Source organism: Squalius cephalus (genome assembly GCF_949319135.1).
Source record: "Squalius cephalus genome assembly, chromosome: 17".
In the NCBI taxonomy this organism is placed as follows: Eukaryota; Metazoa; Chordata; class Actinopteri; order Cypriniformes; family Leuciscidae; genus Squalius; species Squalius cephalus.
The window spans coordinates 17,276,788-17,302,415 of record NC_137138.1 but is presented as its reverse complement, the minus strand read 5'-3'; the positions used below and the strand labels follow the sequence as shown (position 1 = coordinate 17,302,415).

At 38.2% G+C, this 25,628-nt stretch overlaps 1 protein-coding gene across 3 annotated transcripts in view; it reads left to right on the top strand.

Annotated features, from left to right (window-relative positions):
- Positions 1-25,628, top strand: part of arhgap32b (Rho GTPase activating protein 32b) — a 116,387-nt gene that overhangs the window by 25,061 nt on the left and 65,698 nt on the right. For all 3 annotated transcript variants that reach the window (XM_079847262.1, XM_079847261.1, XM_079847260.1), the window contains exon 2: positions 21,526-21,639. In XM_079847262.1, the coding sequence (XP_079703388.1) occupies positions 21,551-21,639 (89 nt within the window). In that variant the 5' untranslated portion in view covers positions 21,526-21,550. The remainder of the gene's footprint in view (positions 1-21,525; positions 21,640-25,628) is intronic.

Sequence of the window (25,628 nt, the reverse complement as noted above, 5' to 3'; positions counted from 1 at the left end):
TGAACATGAAGTTGAACATCTCCTATGGCTTTTAATCACCAGATCTAAATATTATTGAGCCACTTTGGGGTATTTTGGAGGGGTGAGTTAGAAAACGTTTTCCTCCACAAACATCACATAGTGACCTGGCCACTGTTCTGAAAGAGGAATGGCTCAAAATCTCATTCCCAAGATGAATTGATGCTGTATTGGCCGCAAAAGGAGCCCCTAAACCATACTAATAAAATATTTTGTGGTCTAAAATCAGGCGTTTCAGTTTAATTGTCCAACCCCTGTACTTCCTGTCACGTCTATGCACTCAAGTGGCTAAGACCGCAAGTGTAGATATTGAGACAGGCCCCAAGAGTTTGATCAAAAAGTCATTATTGCTATAGTCAGGACAAAAAATCTGATTTATATTGAAGAGATGGCTTTTATTGCTTGTTTCTTTATCACGTCGCTCCTGGTTAGGACATTTTCCCCATTTCCTTTCATACATTTTACTCTTTCCAATGTGTGCCTAGTGTAAGTTAGCCATTTTATCTTTGTCAGAATGTTCCAACCACTAGGCTATTCTGTGGCACAAAATTCCCTCTGTAGGACATCCTGCTGTCAACTTTCAAAACAGTGCTTTGAACAATGAATGTGATATTTTCAAGGTCTCCAGGGTCGACTGTGCTCCGCATCTAGTGTGCATAATAGCCAGTTCTGTTGGAAGAAAAAACGCCCTGTGCTGTCACCAGCCTGCATTCCCATTTTATCTTAGATTTATCCTCTGATAACGGTGTGATATCTTGTGCTGTTTCACTGAGGCACAGACTTTCCTCAGCCATGTGTCAAACAACCTGTCAATCAAACAGTCACATTGTGCTTTTGTTCAGCAGTGAATCTTCTTTTAGGATAAGATTTACTGGCTTACTTGTAATGTAGAAAGAAACACTCTACACTAATATACTAAATTATATTATGCTTTGTCACCTCAAGCTTGGAATTGTACAATTTTACATAGTTGTAGATTATAAACAATAAATGGTTAAAAATTTAGGATTAGGAATGAAACACATGAATAAACAATTTATTTTTTTAATTCTAAAATAAATAAAAAGTGGTCTATGTATGATGATCATATATCAAATATAGGCACATCAAATTCAAGTCACTGACTTTTGCCTACAGAACAACCACTGGCTTTGCTCCCTTTTACCTAAATTCATTATTTCAGCTTTGCGTGCCATCCATAAACTTGCACTCTGCAAGTGAACGCCGTCTTGTGGTGCCATCTCAAAGAGGCACAAAATCTCTTTCTCGGACCTTTACCATGACTGTTCCCTGCTGGTGGAATGACCTGCCCAACTCAACCAGAGTTGTCCATTTTCAAGAAACGGCTGAAGACGCATCTTTTTCGGCAACACTTGATCCATTAAAACTAACACTTTATCTTCTATTCTATATCTTAAAAAAATAAAGTACACGTACTGCGTTAGAATAAACTGGGAAGGGTCATAGCACTTGCATATTGTTGTCCTGTTGTTAGTTTAACTGCTTCTATTGTTCCCATTTGTAAGTCGCTTTGGATAAAAGCGTCTGCTAAATGAGTTGTAAATATATAATTAATATGCCAATCAATTACAGTGTTTCCCCTACAACAGTGGTTCTCAACCTTTTTTTTCAGTGGGCCGCACTATGTCTAAGTTCAAGTTTCACGGGCCGCATATAATTTACATTTGACGTCACCAATGCAAACTAACCAGATATTAAGGTATCTAAATGATTACAGTTAGATTTATTATTATTATTATTAGAGAGTATAATTCTACTTACCATTAATGGGACACCTGATGTTGTCGGGAGCAGACCAGTTTGGTGAAATTTGGCTCAAAAGGAGTAACAGTACAATGAAGTTGCGACTGTAAGTTGCAGTCTGTAAGACGCGCACGGAAACGTGACTTGATGCGCGTCATTGCAGAAAATGTGCGTTCGCAAATGTATGTCGACCCAAATATGGAAAGCACTTTTGAACTTAATAATCTGAGGTTTTGTCCAGAGATGTTTCGCCACATTTCTGTAACTGAGGATGACTGTTGCGCGGTATGGCTGTGTCCTCTTGCCTGAACATCCATCAGTTCATCTTCGAGTGCGCGGCGGGACAAACCGAAAGTTGCAGCCAAGTCCTTGATTTTTTCCACAGGGAAAGTCAATGGCTCTCTGATGAAATGTCCTGCAGATTTTATTCTCTCAAAATCAGAAAAACGAGAGGTGAATTTTTCCTGCATTTGACTGACAGTTTTAACGAATCGTTCTTTCTGTTGTATGTCCAGTACACCCTCACACGCGTCATTCAGAAGTGGAAAGTGAGTTAAATCATCATCTTTGAGTTGTGCAGTGTACAGCCCTAGCTTCATTTTGAAACTCTCAACACAGCCCAACAGGTCATCAACATGTTTTTCGTCACCTTGAAGTTGTAAGTTCAGCTTGTTTAGGTGAGCTGTAACGTCTGAAAGAAAAGCAACGTTTGTTTTCCACTCATTGTCTCTCAAGACTGGAAATCTTTCTCCCTCGCCGATGTCATTAAGAAAGTTTACTATCTCGGGGAGTACAGCCAGAAAGCGATGCAAGACTTTCCCACGACTTGGCCATCTCACTTCACTGTGCAGAATGAGGTCTCCGTAAGCACTGTCCAGTTCGCCCAACAACGTAACAAAACGGCGGTGCATTAGAGGCCGCGCTCGAATGAAGTTGACCACCTTGACCACAGTGTTCATAACCTCCACAAAGTATCCATCAACTAACTTGCTGCATAGTGCTTGTTGATGCACAATACAGTGAAATGCCAACAAGTCAGGGGAGATTTTTCGCATTTCAGCTACGAGACCCTTGTGTTTTCCCGTCATTGAGGGCGCACCGTCAGTAGTGATGGAGACAACTGAGGATTCCGGTACGTTCATGTCTTTGCATGCTTCACTAAGTGCTCTATAAATGTCCTCGCCCCTTGTTCGTTCATGTAGCGATTTCAATGCCAATAAATCTTCTGTAACCTCAAAAGTCTCTGAATTCACACATCTTACCCAAATGCAAAGCTGAGCAACATCTCCGATGTCTGTCGATTCATCCGCAGCCAAACTGAGTGCTGAAGCAGTGGCTAGCTTAGTTTTTAGTTGTTCTGTCAAATTCTCAGACATTTCAGAAATTCGACGAGTAACTGTGTCATTGCTGAGCTGTAAACTTTTTATCCTGCGAATTATCTCGCTCTTGTTGCTCAGATCATCAAACAGACATTGTGATTCCAGAAAACAGTTCTTAACTAGCTCTCCATCACTGAATGGTTTGCCGTGTTTGGCAAGGAGCCAGGAAATTTTGAACGTTGCTAATGTCACGGCCTGAGACACTTTTAAGCTAGGTCGCATTGTATTCTGTTCAACAATGGCATTTTTTTCAAGACTAGATATCTTGAAAGCTCTTTCCTGAGATCCAGGTGGATATTTCGTGTCAAAAGTTGCATGGGTGGTATCGAAATGCCTTTTGAGATTGTAAGTTTTGCATACGCCCAGTATTTTATTACAGAGCAAGCAGAAAGGCTGTCCATCTCGCTCGTTGACAGCAAACTGATTCTTCCATTCTTCAAGCACTTTCCTACCTTCACTGCTGATGCTACGACTCTTCTTGTTTGCAATTGCATGTGCTCCTTTATCACTATTTTCCTCGCATCTTTTTTCTCCTCTAATAACAAATTTGTCCATTTTGAGTTTTAAATCTGCCAGAGCGCGCGCTTGTAATTGTGTACGTTAACTGTGTAATTGTCAGTTCATAGTTGCGTTAGTACTGCGCATATCTGAAACCACATGATCAGCAAAATTATTTTACAAAAAAAATAAATATTGTTCAAACTTTAAGTGGTTTAATACATAAAAAAAAAACAATAATGAAATATGAATTGTAAAACTATAAGTTATTAATAATTTTTTTTTTTTTTTTTTTTTTTTTTCTTACGTGGTCAGCATGGGCCGCATCAGCATTTGTGACGGGCCGCGGGTTGAGAACCACTGCCCTATGTATTCAGACATGGCGACCAGCGGCACTGCTAATGCAGTGCTCTGAATCCACTTGTTGACAAGAAAGGAGGAAAGAGCCACATTTGGAAATATTTTCAATTAGGCTAATGTCACGTTGCCATAAGGGGGCGCTCACAGCACGTTTTTTGCACATGCAAATTCGTTATTTCAAAAGTAGGTGCGCGGCAAGCACGCTCATAATAGAAGCAACAAGGCGTGCTCGTTTTTCCAGGCACGCCTCTGTTCATGGTTGCATAGCAACGACAGACGCCACGGGAGAGTAAGTGCTTGTGGAAAGGAGAAAGCGGTACGAACTGCGAAATTGGTACTGAGAATCGTGGATTTTCACTGGTATTGGTACCGAATACTGACATTTTTCAGTGAAAAAAAAAAAAAAAAATCTGTGAAAAGATTCTCCTTTATTTCTAGGTGAAGACAGACCTGAGGAATAGGCTACAAGGACAACATCTGGCCATGTGCATGCGTGTCAGCATTAATGCCCCCCTCCCACAATAGCATTCAATTACCAAAGAGTCTTAGAGATCTCCTATGAAAAGCTCAGAAAAATTAAGTGCTCACAGGTTGGGTGTGGCCTTTGCCATTAAGAAAAATGTTTCAATAAATTGTAAATAATCTTTCTGTGTTGTGCCGTTTCATTTTTCCCCTTTCAATTTCTACCTTATAACTGAAAATTAACACAAAAGAAAAACATGAATAATCCTGTCTAAAATTATAAATTGAAGGTTTCTGTTTGTGACCAGTTCAAGGTACGTGCTGCAATAATCATGCCTTGAATCTGTTGATGGTATGGCATATTTGTATGTCTCAATGTCCATTTCTATCCACAAAACTTGCCATAAGTCATGGTTTAAAGGTGCCCTAGAATGTGAAATTGAATTTATCTTGGCATAGTTAAATAACAAGAGTTCAGTACATGGACATGACATACAGTGAGTCTCAAACACCATAGTTTTCTCTTTCTTATTTAAATCTCGTTTTTGAAAAACACCCCTGAAAAACAGGCGAATCTCCACATAACACCAACTGTGACGCAACAGTTGGGATCATTAATATGTACGCCTCTAAAAATTTGCATATGCCAGCCCATGCTCAGTGCCAGGCGGAACTGCGCAGCCGAATCATCAGAAGTTCTGCAGGTGAAGAAACAAGCAGGAGGTGGATCATAGGGAAAATGGCAGATCTATCTATAATCTGATACCGCTACAGTTTAATTCGAAGTTGTTAGTTGCTCTGCCCGTTTCACCACGGACTGTTTTTCTAACCTGGAACATATATCAAGCAGCCAGGCTTCTCTTGGCGTCTCAAACGGACGAAGGGGGCAATTTCAACTAACGTTATATTCCCGCAAGCGGTAAGTAGTGTTTTTATTAACAATAATTTACACTGTGTTAAATAGATCCAGCGCGATATTGTTTTTTCCTCGAGAGACATCGTGGCTTGCAAACGAGCGAACGAAGCATGGCAGTTGCTCAGTGTTTGGATGTACAAATGAACACAAAAGTATTTTTTTAGTTCCTTCATCCGAGCCTCTGGAGAACCAGTGGGTTATGTGAATTTCTGATGTGTAATTGTTCAAGTTCAGACAGATAATCTTTCTCTCAAAGTCGTTCAACACTGTTTATGCATCAGTAGATCGCGTTGCAGTGATAAGATCTTCATTCACGCGATCAACAGGCTGTCATCTGCTCAATGCTGGAATAGATCTAAATACTTAAAAAACTTCTCATGATTCGTTAATCCCGATAGCTGTAATAGTAAAAACGTATAAAAGCTGTAATAGTAAAAGTTTTCCAGATAGCTCTACATGTAATGCCAGATATTTCATATGCAAGCATGTCAGCCAATCACAGCAGTGGGCAACAACACTGAAGTCTCACAGCAGACACGCCCCTTCAAACAGAGTGTTCAATCCAGGGAATGAAATCAGGCTAGGAAATATGCCTTTTATTTCTAAATTATAACAAATTTTGATCTAAAAAACATACTAACATTATAAGGGCACCCCAGGAAACATTATAAAATAATAAAATAATCCATTCTACGGCACCTTTAAGGGGTTATTTTAAAACAATTTCTTCCGGAGGATATGCTTTCATTGCCTTCTCAGCTTTACGCAACGTCGCTTGGCTGAGAGCACCTTATGTTGTTCTCGCGCACTCAACGTGAGAGAAAGAGAGAACGTAAAGAGAGTTAACGCGCTAGATCTAAATGTAGGGCTCGACAATAACGACTGCCCGATGGTCAAGAGTTGACAGAACTGTCACTGATCGGGCCAATGACGCATCAATGAAAGTTTATCATTAGTGTGCATAGAATGTGTTTTAAGCCTTGCCATATTAAAGCCTTGCCCAGAAAGCTGAGTCTGACTTCACGCGAATACTGACTCGAGTTCTCTTTCTCGTCGTCTTGCACTCAAACAGAAAATCTTGACAAATCGTCTTGGCAAATATCCTAGTAAACATAGTCGGTTATGTCTTTAGTGAACTTAAACTGTTGAGAGAGGCAACGCATGTGTAATCAGTATATTTGAATGTGCATTATTTTAAAGTTACAATAGCCCAATGTACCTGCTGCTGTCTGTTTTTAATTTTAATCCAGCAACAAGACTCATTCACTGCTCTTGTCTGAATAACTTATGGAACTTTAATACAGATTAGTCTATATTTAATTAATAAGACTATGCAGTTGTTTTACATTAGATTATTTTATTCAATTTCTGTACCTAATCTGTATCTAAAAACTGTTATATCAACCAGAAAAGCACTTTTTTTTTGTTTTCTTTATTTGTATTTTTGTTTTTTTATTTGTGCTATTGCTTGTAGTTTCATTAGGCTATTTGTTCTTATTGCAGACTCTTTTCTTGTCTTTAATAATGTTTGAAATTAATATTTTATATGATATTCATATAGATTTTTTTTTCATTTGCATTGATCTTGCATTCCATGTAAAAAAAAAAGATTTACTAGCCAAAGGCAACTTGAGCTTTAGTGTGTCTGTAGAGGGGTGATTAATGCTGACACATTGATCTGTGAGTGGACTCTTTTGATTTGCTGAAGATGCTTTCATTGCTCTTTATACTGACATGTAAAATAGGCCTCACTCAAAACTACCAACTATACTTCACTATAATTATACTTCATCATACTCATGCTAAGATGTTGTAAGCAGTAAGTTCACTCTTTGGCAGGCGTAAAGTGGAGTTCATGTTTGTCGTGTCTTCACCCAGGCTCTTTTTTCTGTTGGAGCAACTGAATGTTATTTACAAAGTTGTTGCTCTGTTTGATGCCAATTGGCTGGTTAATATAGAGGATGAATTTAGATATTATGGGCAGGTGTTATGTTCGTGCCCTCGAGACTGCAGAAGGGAATATCAGATTTCTCCTCATGGGTGCAGTGGTATTGATTTAGTGTCGAATGCCATGGCAGCTGGAATGGTTGAATACAGGATCCTCAAGGTTCCTTTATCTCCTGTGCGTCTCATAGTCACACAGAAGGACACAGATTTTGCTTATAAGGTTACGGTTGAGCCCAGCGAGTTACTGAACAGATTTGTTTTGTCTGACAGCACTTATCAGAGAAGTTTTATCATATTTGGTCATTCCTGTAATGTTTTTGTCAAGCATTATACTCCATCTCACTTTTAAAAGTCTCAGATTTCTATAGTCAAAACATTAGTCATGTTGAAAAATGAATGCCTGTTATTACAACCAGTGTTTATGTATGAGTTTAAACAAATATTAAAACATTTGTTTTATTTTACTGTCATTCTGGTCTAAAAGCGTTCCTGCCTCATGCTTTGTGTGTATTTGTATAATATTTTTGTGTGTGTGTTTGTGCTCTAGGCTTAGACATTCTGCCATTTGAAACCCAGACGGTCTCGCTGTGGCACCTCATTGAGATTTGCTGCAGTCCTCGGAGCGGTGGCCTATTTCCTCCACTGCTCTGTTATGAATTAGGCTACCCCATGAATGCATGCTACTTGCTGAATTAGGGTCAGGGCTTCTTAAAAAGTGAGATCAAACAGGTCTGTCTGATGAGAGAAATGGTGCAAACACTGAGATAGAATCCTGCTATTGTGCAGCTAGAATCAAAATGTGGAAGCTTCTGGACAAGTGCAGGAACATGTAGCTCTCCAATCCATTTCCCTTTGAGTAGTATTTTACACCAGCCCACGCTTTCCCTAGACTTTTGTCTTTTGAATATAAGTGTGAACATTGCTGTTTTACAGTCAAAATATCAATGTTTATATACAATAATTAATTTAGGGATGCACAATACATTGGTACATAAAATCAGTTAACTTTTTTTTTGATACTGAATATTTTCCTCTGTTTACATTTATTTTTCTATCATCTAAAGCTCACTTAAAAGTTTAAGTTGTTACTTAAAAACACTAACAATTGAATGGCACTGTTAAATGTAATCTTTAAATCTGAAAATGAATATCCATTTTTCATACTGTACATTATCATTTTGTGATGCCTAAATTCACTTTTGTTTAAAATGTTTAATTTTAGTATTACATTTTAGCTAGGACTGTTAAAATTCCTCTATTAAATTGAAGTACTCGATTTAAAAAAAATCCTTAATTGCAATTTACCCGTCTCGAGTAACCGGCAAAATACCGGAAGTGACTCATTTCAAGGACTAGAATTCATGAACTGCATTGTTAGACCGTTTTTAAAGGCTGCATGATGTTTAAAAACCATACTAGCTAGCACTATTGTGAATTCACAAAGGCTGATTCAGTTAAATAAATATATGCCCTGCCCCTGTGGGTTTAATATATTTATTAGTGCTAGTTTGGTATGTCCAAAAAATGACATCCACAAAAATCGTCATGGCGCATGATACAATTGAAATGTGGAATGCATACATTACACTCCAGGCACAACTTCATGACATGCATACAAAATATATAAAAAAAAATAATACAAAATTTGAATACATAAGGTTGTATATCACTTTTGGCCACTACTGTTATTTTTGTAATTTACAATTTATTGCATGCGCACGAGAAACTATCACTAGAAACTAGATAGTTTTCTCCTGTGTACATGAAAGTTTCTCGTGAGCACGCGATAGTCATTTATTTTTGATTATCATTTATCATCGTTATTTTTGCAAAGGTCCCCTCCGTAGTTATCAGCCATAACATGAAAAAAATATGTATTTTAAGAGTTGCTTTCAGAAAAGTTTTTCTTACCCTATTAGGATATTTTTTTTCCTAATTTAGTGAGTTTAGTGGGTAAGAAAAATAGCTTAAATCAACATATATTCTCTAAAACAGATTTTTTTTTTTTTTGCTGCCGTGTAGCATGATATTACAGTTGACTGAATGCCTTTACCAGGTAATCCACACTGCAAAGAGTTGCTCCTAATTTGACGTTCTGTTTCTGTAGCTTCCTGCTTATCATTAGTTTGAGACAAGCCTGTGTCTCCATGTTACTTGCTGGTAAGTCAAGAGGTGCCATATTCTGCTCCTCTGATGTTGGGCCACTAATTTTATCCTCTCTATACATGCAGAGTTCTTCAAAAGTCTGCTTTTCTATTTATACTGTGGCCTAATTAAGGGATTCAAGTAGTCTGAAGAATCTGCTCCTACATGTGTACCCCGAAGTACTGACTGGGTAGGTACTTCTCAATTAAATCCAGAAGCCAGAGATGTAGAAGATACTTTGAACAGCTCTTTCTTTGTGTGTGTAATAGGGGTGTCATGAAAAAATGGGTAGCTAGTATTTTTAATTGTGCAGAAATTGCAAAAGGGATTTTTGTGCTTTGGTTTTTAGATCCTAGTACCCTTTTCCTTCAACATTTCAGGTCACTTTCTTTCAGTATGCAAATTTTAATCCATTATGGCGCCAACATGCACTTTGCATAACCAAGCACAAACCAACAAATGAGTAACCTACATTATAGGTAACAGTATATGATTTAGTAGTTTATGAAATTTCATTTGAAGCTTTATTTGTAACTTGCATGCATAAGAAAGGTCAGTCGGGAAATTACTTCACATTTTTTTCCTTCCTGCAGGGAAAAGTATGCATTTCCTCATTATTAAGTTTATTTTAAATATAGCCATAGTTTGAATTTCTGTTGAAGCGAACATGAAGTTAGCCACAATTTGTGAAGCAATTAAGCATAATGATACATCCATGCATGCAGCCATAACCTATTCTTCCTGCACACTGAGGGATAATTAATGTCAGCGACACAGGGCATGGATCTGATTGTGCATTTGAAACTAACTAGTGCATTCATTTCAGTGCTGCATTGAGAAAATGACAATGAGATGATGGCAGTTTCACTTCCCAAATCAGCCTTGTTGCTGATGACTCAGAGCTTTTGCAGGATTTTGTGTTTTGGCCTTGCAAGCAGACATAGTTTAAGCAACAAGCTTTTGGTTCACTTCTCTATGTAATGAGGTATTGTATCATTCTGTCTTTTTTGAGCAAAGATGCCGGTGAAATAAAAGTGAGGCCTTGCTGAAACTCAGTCTCTGTTTCATGAATATTAATGCCATATGCTGGTGGTTGACGGCCTAGATTTCTGTCTCTTTTTATGGGCAGGGATGAAGAGGAGAAGGAAATTCTTTACATTTATAAAGAGAGAAGGGATGCTTATCAGGCCTGTGAATCTGTGCTGGAAGAGCTTAGGTGAGGTGCTGTTCCTGTTTAGCGCTAGGATGGCACTGACAGGATTATCATGCTGTGTTATTTCTGCCTCATTAATCAAAGTAAGAGGCATGACGATGAGATTGAGACAGTTCACAAAGAATTTAATCCATGCTGGGACCTCACACAGTTTGTGTTCACCATTGGCCTGCGGGTCTTTTGATTGACCACTTCATCCACACTGAACGTGATACTGCTGCACAATGTGACAATCACACTGTACTTAATGTACAGTTTTGTGGAGAAGGATTTTGGGCCAATGAGATTTCGCAGTGGGTGAGGCTATTCAGAGTAACAACTGAATTGGAAACAGAACAGTCTGTGACGTGCACAGCCACTAAAATTAGGATTCATCTAAGCATGATAAACAGGACACTCAGTGCTAACTGGCCATGTTTGATAAGTAGCGAGTAGATGGACTAACTACAAGGAGTTTTCATTATCAGTTATTGCATTTAAAGTCCTCTGAAGGCCATTGTAATATGCTTGCTTTCTCTCTAGTTGATAAACAGTCTAACTCATATCATTTATCTCTCTGTACCACTCCACAAGGTTCCTGAGGTTTGGCCTTCAAGGCTTAGCGTCTGAAGTGTGAAACTGCATCAGGGTGACAGAATTTACTCATTTAACTTCTGTAGAGTTTATTTAGCTCTGAACCTGGCTCCAGAAAGTAGTGATGAACTACTTGAACTACTTTAGTGAAATCACTTAACCGTTCCACAGAAGCACTGGAGAGGCCATAAAGAAAATTAGACTCAGTGCCCAGCTCAGTCCGAGTCATTTCACATTCTCAATTTTTTTTTTCTCAGTCTGTTTTTAATGCTCCTCCCCTGTTGTTCTGGATCTCATATTGTTATTTTGTGAGCATGTAGCATTGCTGTTTAATAGACCAGTAATCAGTTTGAACGAACTGCATCATTGCGCAAGAAAATACAACTTTTTGCTTTTGTTTGTTTTAGCGATGGTCAAAACAGTGAAAGTAATTGCTTCATATTCATCCTATTTTGGCATAAAGTCTGTGGTTAATGTTGCACTATATTACACTACCATTCAATATATATATATATGTAATTTTATAAAATGAATACTTTTATTCAGCAAGATTAGCCTACACTAAATTGATCAAGAGTGACAGGAAAGACATGTACTTTTATAAATGATTTTTATTTCAGATAAATGCTGTTCACTTGAGCTTTCTATTCATCAAAGAATCCTGAAGAAAATGTCTCGGTTTCAGTGACATAAATGGCAAAATGTCACCAAATCAGCATGTTAGAATGATTTCTCAAGGATCATGTGACACTGAAGACTTGGAGTAATGATGCTGAAAATTCAGCTTTGCCATCACAGAAATTACGTTTTAAAATATATAAAAATTAGGGCTGTAACTAACGATTATTTTGATCATCGGTTAATCTATCGGTTATTTTTGCGATTAGTCGATTAATCCATTGCTTGTTTTTAAGATTAATCTATTTTCTGATCAGTCGATTTAATCTTTTGTTTAACCTCTTTTTAGGGAACCGAACCGGATCATTTGGCTCAGCTCAGTAATAAGAGCATAGGCTTGCGTATGTTACTCATCTAGTTTTCTGAAGGATTAGTTCACTTCAGAATTAAAATATCCTGATAATTTACTTACCCCCACGTCATCCAAGATGTTCATGTCTGTCTTTCTTCCGTTGAAAAGAAATTTGTGTTTTTGAGGAAAACATTCCAGGATTTTTCTCCATATAATGTACTGGACTTCAATGGGGACCAATGGTTTGAAGGTCCAAATTGCAGGGGGCTCTACATGATCCCAGCCGAGGAATAAGGGTCTTATCTAGTGAAACAAAATCTATAAAACGTGGTTTTACCTTTTTATTTTAATTTTTTTTTTGTAAATGTTTGACTTCGTCTTTGCACGTTCGCTTTGTAAACACTAGGTCGGTTTGTAAACACTTCTGCCTATGTCACGCGTGACCTTTCAACGTGATTAAGTAATGCGTGGCGCAAAACACTGAAAACAATTATGTCATTAAAATATGTGGACCCACTCACTTTTAACATCTCTAATTCATTGGTTACATCACTTGCCCACCGCGGCATAGCTCCCACCGCAGTTAAAAATGTTTTTTTTTTTTTTTTTTTTTTTTAAAGTAGCCTAATAAAAATTATTTAATTCAGTTAGAGAAGATTTGGTTTCAAAGCGTATTGTAAAATCGCCTAATATGGCAATATTTTGGATTTAAACCCAATGCAAATAGGTAACCTGCAAAGAATTAGTTATTGTTCTAGTTGTGCGTCCTCGAATTGGTGCTATTTCTAAAGTGAAAGTAAAATGTGCATGGCCGCACAGGCGTTCATAAATGTGTGTGTCCACCAGCGATCGGGGGGAGGAGGAATCACGATGCCGGCTCGTTCAGGACAGCCGAGGTGATAAACAGTGTTTGAAGAGAACTGGTTTTGCGACTCTTTGGGGTCGGTGACTTAGTTTTGAACACAAGGGGAGAGGGGGAAGATTTTATATGGTGTCTAGAGCATTTTGATTACGTCCATTCGTTTATGTTATGTTAATTATATTATTAGTTTCCCTGTTTACCACTGATATATAGAGCACAGCATTGTACAGTGTTAAGATTCACATGCATGAAACAGTTGCATACTATATTTTCCCAGCTTTGTAGTCTTAGTAGGCCTGATCATGACCTGTAGCCCACGCAGGGCCGCATTGTGGGACTCTGGGCTGATCTCTTTACGACCCCACTCTGCTGGATTTGTACAGGCGATCTGCTGAAGCCATAGGTTTCCGGCCTGCATTGTTTGGAGTGGAGAGTCTCTTCTGTGGGCCCACTGAGCCACAGTTTTTTTTTTTTTTTTTTCCTCTAGGCTCGAGTCTCTCTGCCCAGCAGTCTTTGCCCGTTCCCATTCATTCAGATTGCTGCCCACTTCCCATGTAATCCAGCAATACAAGCAGAGCCCGGGCTATTCATCAGCACTGACCTTTTCTCCCAAGATTCAGCTCGATTGATAACTGATGTTTGATGCGGGGCGACATGCCCATTCAGCCATAACGTATGTTTTGAAATAGTTAAAACAACACTGTATAAACATAACACACACACAGCCTCCTCCTTACTTAAGTAACATGTCCATGGGTAATACTTCAAGCTAGGATTTTTCATTAGTCATTTGTGTTGCTTTAAATTTGTTAGGGGGGTTGGGGGGCTGACAATTTCTAAATATAGCAAGTTCAGGTTGGTTAACAGTACAAACTGTCCCTTTGTTTTCTCTGTCTAATTAAGCATGAACAGCCATCTAATAGCGATGCCCATGGGATGGGCAGCAAAGCGTTTTAAAGCATGCTAATTATTCTCACAGAGGTTTTGGGTCTAACATTTTCATGCTAATGAGACAGTAGCATGATAAATAACCTTATAGATCATAACACGCTGACAGGTCTTACCTTGATGATGCTGTTTACCTAACTATTTATTTATTTATTTATTTTTTAGTGACTGCACAAATCTCCTCTTAGCAAAGTTGGCAGGTCACTGTATTGAATCTGGCAGAGCTTTTAGTTCCCCAAAGTTCCCCGAACTCCAAGTGAAAGGGGATGGACATGCTGAGTCACCTCTCACAGAAAGTGATATTATAGCACTATTTCCAAAACATCACTCTGTATCTGCCACATGATGTATTGTACACATTTCCTCAAGTTTTAGGCTTGAAATTATGCCTTTTTTGGTGTTGGCTGAGTGGCTGTTTTCCTCATTGGTCATGGTATGGTGGTTGGAGAAGTGAAGTCTGAACTGATGAATTTGTCTTAATTGTTAATCTGAGAAACAGCAGCATCTGACCCTACGACACAGTCATTTTTCACAGGGTTAGCAATGCTCAAAATAACCTAGATATAATATGGATTCCCCCCCCCCCCCCCCCCCCCTTCTCATTCACAGATTTAAGATCTGGCTATACAAATCCTGTGTAAATCCATTCAAAGCTGCAGTTTTCCTGGCATATAATTGAATGAGGCAGGGCTTCATTGGAGCTCTGGCAGTGTTTTGTTCATGGACTCACCCGCTGGATGCTGTTTACTCTTATCTCTGGTCTCTTCAGCGGATTTATAGATATGCTCTTCTCTTCAAAACAACCTCCAGTAATTACCTATTTACCAAGTACAAGTTTGCTCATCAGCTTCTCCTTTTGTCTATGCAAAGTCAAAACAAGTGCTTTTTTCCTGGGATGGAGAGACAATTGCTACACTGCAAACACAATCTCGTAATTAGTATTTTTGTCTTGTTTTCTATAGGAAACCTCTAAACATGCTTAAAAGATATATGTAACTTTTTTTTTCTTGTTTTAAGCATAATTCTAACAAAGTTTAGAGGTTTATTCTTAAAAAAATAAGCTCAAGCTATATTCTCAGGAAAAAAGTTAGCCTATATTTTACATACATTTTCTACTTGATTAAAGCAAATTGTTTTAAAGACTTTTCTTTTTATTTTTTTATTTTTTTTTTGTCGAAAACAATATAGGCTTAAATACTGATTAAGGAAAATATATTTTTTTGCAGTTCGCCCAGACCTTACTCTGTGCTTTCTGGGATTTTTACCAAACATTTCACAGATGTGGAGTGTACGTAGATTGTTTAACACATCAAATCTAATGAATCAACTGTTGTTTTTTTCACGCTTGCACGTTATTTTCACTCAGAAATAATGCATACTATTGCCAGCAGCAGACAATATGAAGATATGAATCTTGTATTATTGAGATGTTTCCTGACAGCTGTGAGAAATGGGGGAGAAACATGATTCCTAGTTTTAAACTGATGTGTATACCTTCGGATATTTTAATAGATTCTCTAACCTGCCTCGTGTTACATTTGTTGAGGTAATACTCTGCAGAGGCAGGGTTTTGCCCTCTGATGTAATGCCATGTTAACAAATCCCATCTTTCTCATATTAGTGCAGGCCACCATGTCTTACACTAGACAGATTGTCTGCCTGTCAATGAGATCATATTTCAACCAGATCTTTATGAATCTGGTGCTCTGTTGTGGGGGTCTGGAGGTTTGGAACAGTTAGGTTTAAAAGTGTATTTGTCCTCCTTTTGCCTTTGCAATGCATGGAAATTTCAGTCTCCTCTGACAACTATACTCTGAAAATGAAGTGATGCAGATAAATTCATATGTAAGCTCAATTTGAAAAATCAAAAGAACAAAAAGAATAGCCTCTCATGTTCTTGACCTATTCCAAGACAAAAATGGTATACATTTTTCTGCTTATTTTACTGTTAATATTGAAACAGTGTTGAGACTGTTTGGAGAACACTGATCGGAGAGCCATTCATTTGTCAATGACAAGCGTCAGCCAAGTGTTGAAATGTTTTTCCCGGTTTCTCCTGCAGTTGAATAAGATGACCATACAGTAATTTGAATCTTGTGAAACACTGAATTGTTGTGATGAAATGTAAATGTCAGGAGTTATTCCCCATTGGTGAATGGTGCAATCAAGGAACTTTTTAAAAAAAAATTTTTAATCAAGCACTTGAATTTACTTGTGGAATCGTGACAGCACTATTTTGTAATGAAATGCCACTTCAGCTCTACTTTGAGTATGAATTATCATATGTAGTAAAAGATAGAAAAACATAGGGGTGTGTGATATATATAATATCATAGTTGTTGCAAACATTGAGTATGTCCCTCATTTTCAAAAAAACAAACAAAAACACGCCTAGAGAGTGCATACACTGCATGCTGTTGCCTTTTCGGTTTAGGTTAGACTACTGTGCATGTGCATTAAGAGTGCACTGCATGATTTACTCTATTAAAATGCAGTAAAATGCCCCAGTGACTAATTGTCTTTTAGGCTATATTTATACCATATGATATAGTTAAGCAATCACACAAAGAGTGCTGCTTTTCCCCCCAAATATCAGCACAATTGCAAATGCGATATTGATTTTATACAATTTAAAGGTGCCGTAGAATGGATTATTTTATTATTTTATAATGTTTCCTGGGGTGCCCTTTTAATGTTAGTATGTTTTTTAGATCAAAATTTGTTATAATTTAGAAATAAAAGGCATATTTCCTAGCCTAATTTCATTCCCTGGATTGAACACTCTGTTTGAAGGGGCGTGTCTGCTGTGAGACTTCAGTGTTGTTGCCCACTGCTGTGATTGGCTGACATGCTTGCATATGAAATATCTGGCGTTACATGTAGAACTATCTGGAAAACTTTTACTATTACAGCTTTTATACGTTTTTACTATTACAGCTATCGGGATTAACGAATCATGAGAAGTTTAAGTATTTAGATTTATTCCAGCATTGAGCAGATGACAGCCTGTTGATCGCGTGAATGAAGATCTTATCACTGCAACGCGATCTACTGATGCATAAACAGTGTTGAACGACTTTGAGAGAAAGATTATCTGTCTGAACTTGAACAATTACACATCAGAAATTCACATAACCCACTGGTTCTCCAGAGGCTCGGATGAAGGAACTAAAAAAATACTTTTGTGTTCATTTGTACATCCAAACACTGAGCAACTGCCATGCTTCGTTCGCAAGCCACGATGTCTCTCGAGGAAAAAACAATATCGCGCTGGATCTAGATAACACAGTGTAAATTATCGTTAATAAAATCACTACTTACCGCTTGCGGGAATATAACGTTAGTTGAAATTGCCCCCTTCGTCCGTTTGAGACGCCAAGAGAAGCCTGGCTGCTTGATATTGTTCCAGGTTAGAAAAACAGTCCGTGGTGAAATGGGCAGAGCAACTAACAACTTTGAATTAAACTGTAGCGGTATCCGATTATAGATAGATCTGCCATTTTCCCTATGATCCTCGCTTGTTTCTTCACCTGCAGAACTTCTGATGATTCGGCTGCGCAGTTCCGCCTGGCACTGAGCATGGGCTGGCATGTGCAAATTTTTAGAGGCGTACATATTAATGATCCCAACTGTTGCGTCACAGTTGGTGTTATGTGGAGATTCGCCTGTTTTTCAGGGGTGTTTTTCAAAAACGAGATTTAAATAAGAAAGAGAAAACTATGGTGTTTGAGACTCACTGTATGTCATGTCCATGTACTGAACTCTTGTTATTTAACTATGCCAAGATAAATTCAATTTCACATTCTAGGGCACCTTTAATAAACGGTTAAGTGACTTACATTTTAGACACAATATTGCCTGTTTTGCTCTATGACTGGTAAAAATAGTTCCAAGCAAAGCCACAGCAGAACTGTTTCGCGTCTATGAGAAACACACAGCAGTGTTTCGTTACTGAATGAATTTCGTTATTTGAACGAATGACTCGATTCGCTTGGGAACAATGACTTGCCACCACCAACTGGCGGTTTTAGTTTCACATTTTAAAGTATCTTTTCAGTTTTAAAATCATGTCATATATATCATCAATGTTTTATTTTTAAACATCAATTATGCATTTGTAACTGCAGGTTAAATACATTTGTCACCTCTGAGCTGCATTAAATAAATAGGCCTACATCTAAATGGCACGTCAGATGCAGATGGATTTTGTTGATTCTGATTTCATTTGATTGGTACCAGCCCTATAGTGTCTTATTATTCTAACTGAATTTGATTAATGTAATAATTTTATATAAAATTTGCATAGGGTACATTTGATTAGGTCTGGCACAATTGTCCTTATATAGGTAAAAATGCAGATATAAAATTTCTGTCAGTTCTGTGAACTAACAATCTCACAAAATATGAACAATAACAAAAACTTTAGGAGTCAGCTGTCCACGGCAGTCCTAAACCAGCCAAGGTACCAACACAATAACACGCTCAGGAAAATATCGTCTGATCGTTATCGACAAAATCCCAGAAAATATTGAGATTATTTTTTTGTCAATATCTCACACAGAACAACATTATGCAAGTACCGTAAAAGGTTTTGCCTCGTGTTTTACTTATTTGTGGCATTTTTGTTAAGAATAATTAAATAATTAAATGGATGACTTAAAAATATTCGTATATCACCTGTAGCATATTCATTCGAATGTAATATAACAGTCGCAGCAACCAGTTGCTCAACACGGAAATCGTTGAAAGAGTCGTTTACAAAGGAAACTTTCCACAAGTTCTTCTTTACCAGTGTCAAACTCTCACAACAGCCCATCCCTCTCATTGACATGATGTTGCTTTTTGAGCGTGCGTGGGTGTACGGCGCTTCCTACAATTTTTCTGCCTGCCAGTCTTTCATAAAGTTTCCCTTGTCTGCTTCAAAGGACACAAAGAAAGCCGCATGGCGGTGGTTGATGGCTACTAAAGGAGGATGGCTGTGTGGGTTTAGGGGTTTGTTGTTTTAAATGGATGAGGAATGTTCTCTTGTTCAGCTTGTCATTTATCTCTTGTCTCTGCAATTAAATACACACAGAGCTTTGGGGTGGGAGTTTTTCTGTGTGACAAACATTAGCTTTGTGTCTGATTGGGTGGCAACTTTAATGGTACTATTAACAAGATTTAATAACCTCCACTAAGTACTTGCACAAGGGAAGGACACATTATACCGTCTTACACTGGATGTTTTTATTGATTTATTGAACGACTGATACGGGATCTTCAACAGCTGATGCCGATATTATTAGACAAGGATGAAAAAAAAAAAAAAGCAAACTTGATAGTTCTAGGCGTACTGCAGAAAATGTGAAGAAAATAATTTTAAATGATGCTTTTTTTGAAATTAAATAACTGTGTTAATGTTGTTGATTTTGTTGCTGTTATTATTATAACTAGTGCAAAAAATGCCCGTGCAAAATCAGTTTTTGTGTGTGTTTTTAGTAATTGTTGGTTTGGTGTGTTTGAGTGCTCATTGTTACAATTACACAGCAAAAGTTCAGTGACATTTTTATTTGTGCATGGAAAGCACACAGTGAACTCCGAGAAAACGCTATGCTTGAGGAAACAGTTTGTGAATAGGCAACTACAAATGATGCCCGTGAAAGAGACTGTGAACGCATTGAATAGGATGTTTAGTTGATGAATAGCATAGGCTACTATTACACAGTAGCGATAGCATTAAGCGCACCAGAATGAAATATAATATTCAGAAGTAAACAGCATAGCTGACTTACAGATTCAGTTAACATCCACAAATGAATAAGCGCCTCAATTCAGGGAGCAGTGCAGAGTGCCCGTGCAAAATCAGTTTTTGTGAGCTGATCGCCGTCAAAAAAGTTCAGGAGATATTTCTTGCGATGGCAATATGATCAAAAATAACTTTATATTGATTCAATGGATTAATTGCACTTTGAAAAAAAAAAAAGTCATGAATTTATTGCATTTTTGGGAAAAAATAATCCGTTTTTATAATAAATCTTTGAAAATGAATAAGCGCCTCAATTCAGGGAGCAGTGCAAAGTGCCCGTGCAAAATCAGTTTTTGTGAGCTGATCGCCGTCAAAAAAGTTCAGGAGATATTTCTTGCGATGGCAATATGATCAAAAATAACTTTATATTGTTTCAATGGATTAATTGCATTTTGAAAAAAAAAAAGTCATGAATTTATTGCATTTTTGGGAAAAAATAATCCGTTTTTATAATAAATCTTTGAAAATCAAAATCTGGATTTGAATTTTTTATGTTATTATAACCTAAAGATGCTATGTGAAAGTTTGAAACAGAAAATAGTGGTTTTCACACATTTAGTGGTTATCTCACATTCGAGAGATATGCGAATAACACACAGACAGACGTTTCTGTAATTTATAGATAGATGGATTTATCACGTTCTGGAACCAAACTATAATATTCAGAAGTAAACAGTGTAGCTGACTGAGTGTTTATTTTTAAACCACAACCTTCTTGGGGCTTCTTTGACCGATACAACCCTCTAATGTCAGAATGTTTATTTTTAAACCACAACCTTTTAAAAATGATATATTTAACGATATCTTTAGCATTTCTCATCCAAACAACGTCAAACTTGGCACTGCACTTACTCGTGACCGTAGCGAGACACCTGTCAAGTTTGAAATCCATCGGACTAACGGTTCGAGAGATATGTGGTTAACAGACACACAGACAGACAGACAGACAGACAGACACACACACACACACACAGACAGACAGACGTTTCTGTAATTTATAGAGAGATAACATTTTCTAAGTACTCTGAGTACTCTTGTGCTTCCTTGAATTGGCATCTCTATAGAGTGCTGCAGGAATGACGTCAAGGCCCTGAATACTAATTTGCCACTGGTTCCCTCTATTTTCCTAAGGGTTTTTATAATGGGTATTTTCAATTTATGAATATCAGCTGATGTGATAATCTCAAAATACCACATAACAACTTGGTTAATCTGATTGTCCTTTTTTTTTTAATGGTTTTGTCAGATCAAGTTGAATGAATGCAATATCACCATTTGAGAGCAGAGAAAAACATGTTCCTAAAGTCTAAGCATCATCCTGAAAGTACCCAATAGAGTATGAAGATCAGAGATTTGTCTAGGTTTCTGCTATCTTCCAGAGAGACACAATCTCACGGCCGCCGTTCTCCTCTGCTTGTTTAACTCTCACATTTGCCCTGTCCAAGTTGTTTCGTCTCATTTCTAACTCTGTACTGACTCTACATCTTTTTTTACTTTTTTTTTACTCTCTCTCCCTTGCTCTCAATCCCCCCCCCACCCTCTCTCTCTCTCTCTCTCTCTCTCTCTCTCTCTCTCTCTCTCTCTCTCTCTCTCTCTCTCTCTCTCTCTCTCTCTCTCTCTCTCTCTCTCTCTCTCTCTCTCTCTCTCTCTCTCTCTCTCTCTCTCTCTCTCTCTCTCTCTGGCAGGCTGCTTCTGCAGTGAGTCAGTATCATGGAGGCTGGCAGTGGGGCTGCTGCAGTGGTGGGAAGTGCAGCTCTTGGACTGCTCGGAGCCACAGGAAGTCATGACATCTCTGACAGGTAAGACTCAATGTCTTTCCTCATCAGACCTCCCCAGGGGGAGATCTCACCTGGGTTATTTTACTCGTTTAAGGTACCTGTTTGTTTCTGTGTGTGTGTTGCGTTCTTGCTCCTGTGTGAGTTTTTGCGTCCCTTCCTCAGCATGCCCTTTGCTTCCCTGCTGTTTCATTCATAACTGTAGAGGTTATTTCTGTGTGCAGCGTGTGTGTGCGCAGCAATGGCTTGGGCACGTACATCCTATTCCTCTCCAGGGGTTGAGGAGAAATGTCAGAAGTGCGAGCTCTAGGTGGTACGTGCAGATGCAGCAGAAACTATGTAAGCTAAAGGTTTTTAGAGAGTTGCGTACATATATCCAACATATTGTATGCAGAGCTGTTCTTACCCAGCAGTTAGCACTGATAAATAACCAACATGAGAACATTTATATCTTCGGAATAACGTCATTCCTCATATAATATCCCTGCTGTCATCAAAGCCCAAATTTTGCAGTCAGATAACATGGTGCTGAGTGCACAGTCTGTATGAAAATCCACGATGCTGAGTAGTAAAGCTGTGGCAGCCAATAAAAAGCGTTACAATGCCAGTACACTCCCACCCACCCACCCACCCACTCTCACGGTTGAGCTCTGAGCGCAAGTCACATGATCTGCAGCACTCACGAGAGCCTGGATGCTTTGGCTTCCTCTCTGAAATTCTGCCCTAAATCCCTCTCCTATCACCTTGCCGCCAACGGTTTTGGGCTCTGCGGCGATTGTCCTGTGTTTTGAGGATTATTGTCCAGCCATTTTAGCCCTCAGCCTCACTTGAACACAGTCCAAATCTGGTATGCCGAAGGTTGCCATGGCAGCCACAGCTTAGCATATATTAAATATTAGCACAACATCAGCGAAAGACGGCAAGGAAAAGGACAAGGGGAGGCAGCGTGTTCTCTCAGCTGTTGTGAAAAGCATTCCAGATTTGGTGGTCATTTTCATACACACCCATGCTTATGATTCATAGTCACTAGGGGAAATGCTTAAGCTGTGCTGAGGCTTTGCTTTCACAGTCCCTGGTACTCTGATGGCCTAGAGCTCTGCAATCCTTCAATATGCTGTCCTGCCGCTGCACCACATGCGTATCTTAAATAAGCAGCCTCTAGAGTAGGACTCTGACATTGAATAGCCTCCAGCTAGGCAAGTAAGCTTTTTAAAGTGCAGAACAGTCTGCAAAGAGTATGCAACAGTTAATGTTGTTGCCTAAACTTTGTTAACTTTCTTATCGACGGCGTCTAGGTTGCAGTAAGAGACCTCTGAAGTAGATCAGTTAGTCGTGTGGCTATTTACTTGACATTTAAGAGACTGTTATTATCCAAAGTGGCTTATTGTGCACTGATTGCAGGGCCAGTCTGCCCTGAGCAACTTGAAGGTTTAGTGCCTCACTCAAGGGCACTAAAGTGATAAAACGGGTTTGTGATCTTGCTCTACTTGGATTTTTAAACCACTACCTTAATCCTTTAACATTAGATCTCTGTTTCCATGTAAGGCTCATTTTCACCCATCTCAACACCATACTGCTGAAGTGATTGTAGGTTAACTGGGACTTTTGAAGTATATATTTTTTTTCACATGCAAATGGTATTTGGGAGATACTGATACTGACAAGCAGGTCATCGTGTTGTCATAACTTATGCCTTATTTATATTTTAGCTTTAATGAATGTGTGACTATCAATTTATTGATTGCTAGTTAACACTTTACAATAAGGTTGTATAATTCTAACATTAGTTAATGCAGTTAGTAGTCATGACCTAAAAATAAAAAATAATCTATACAGTGTTACCCTTGCTTAAAATTAACTTTTTAATACACTGTTCACTATTGTTTATTATATTATTTAATATACATTTATTGTTCAGTAGTTAAAGTAGCCTATTATTTTTACATTTTATAATTCACACTTTGTATACTTCTGTAGTTGTACATGAAAATGAATGCATATTGAATTACCAATACTACATCATTGAACAATAACGACAATTTAACTGTCAATAATGTATGCATTGGCTCTTAATGTTTACAACAAATAGTTACTTGATCAATGAAATCATTACGTTAACCTGCTAATAAAAGTCATTCATTCACCAGCCAATCTGCAATAGTAGTGGTGCATGTTTGCTTTGCTTACAGCCAGTGAAGACAATGAAACACAAAGATGTAATGTCTATTTATTGTCTCTCTATATTATTCTTTTTTTTTTGTCCGATTTTATTTTTTAATCACATTCAGTTCAGGCTGAAAATTCATAACTTGGGTAAAATAAAATTTATTTTGATGCGGTTCTGTAGATTCATAGCGGCGCAAGAAAAGTAATTTATTTATTTGAGTTCTCTGTAAGACACGCCACACAGATTTGCTTTTTGTGTTCATTAAAATAAACTTTTGTTATCCCAGAATCTTCTTGTGTCTGTGATTGGGTAATACTGAGCAAACAGGGGAGAGCTCTCTGCTTCCTGAAATATTGCATGCTGACCAAGTGCATTTCTACCAGCATTTTTCTATCAGTTGACAATTTGTTCGTCCTCACAGTGACTAAGCATTCCTGCAGGACTTGCCCCTGCTTGAGAGAGCGCTGCGTGTAAAGCAGTACTTTTCCCAAAAATTAACATTGTCATTATTAAACAGTCTCATGTTGTCACAAACCTGCTATTCTGTTATTCATAGAAAACAAAACTAGAATTGTAAGTAACTATATCTCTTTTCCAAATCACCAAAAAACAATGATAACTTTCAATGAATACTGATAACCCTCCTTTTTTGGTATTTGCATGACAAAAAAAATTATGTCCAAAAGTCCATGAGAAACCAAGGCAGAACACCGTAACACCAGTTACTGCTCTTTGGCTTTGTTTTGGAACGCTCAAATTGAGTTACGGTACTCTGCCTTTGTTTAGCCGCGCGCCAATATGAAGTTACTGTGCCAGTGTTCTATCAAATAATGCTACCTATCAGATTGTACGGTGTTCTGCCTTTGTTTTACTGACCATTAAAATCGAAATTCCGCTGTAGCCTGTGTACTTTGTACAGCTGCCATCAGTCCCTGTAACTTCTGATGTCCCCAGAGCTTTGTCCTGCACAAACTCAGTCAGAACATTTAGTATGGTCTGAACCCGCTCCACAGACAAACGTGAGATATCGATCGCGAAGAATATATGCAGAGTTGACAGAAAAATGTTAAACATGCCGTAGCAGATGAATACAACAAAGAACTAAAGCCCCGCCTCACCATGTTTGGGTTATACCTACAATCACAGCGTCCGGAATAAATCCGCGGGAAGAGCGAAGTGCACAAGCACAATAATAGGGCAGACAGCTGAAACCACCGCATACTGAAAAGACGCAAAACACAGAAGGTTGTGCTATATATAAATGCATTAGTCGTCTTGGTAGTCCAGAACGCATTCCCCACTAAGTCTCAAAGGGGAAAGCACTGCGTCAACTTCGTACTTTTTGTGAACTTACAAGGAGCGCAACACCTTCAAACACGAATCTCGGGAAGCGCCTGTGATGAGGGGCTATCTGATTGTGAAAGAGTATGCGTCTTTCAGGTCCACCGCTATAAACCAGTCCCCGGGTCGAATGTGCGTGAGGTTCTGTTTTATCGTGATCATTTTGAACGCACGCTTAGCAAGTCTTATGCCACTCGGGTTCTTACGCCACTGTGTACCAATCAAGATACTCTTTACCGCTTTGGATGTATTTCGTCATGTCTAATGTATTAATAATGCCATCAGAATGCAACCAAAGCACAGGATAGCAATAAGTAGATGGCTATAAGTAATTGTAAATCATACAAAATAAATGCCATGATCACTAGATTTTATACAGGTGTTACTATAATGATTTTGTTAATGGTGATCAGCAACCAAATATTGATAATGTGGAAGTTACTGCCTTTTGCCTTGGCATGACTTCTCACTTTTTGCTTACAATACAAAGGCAGAGTACGGTAAC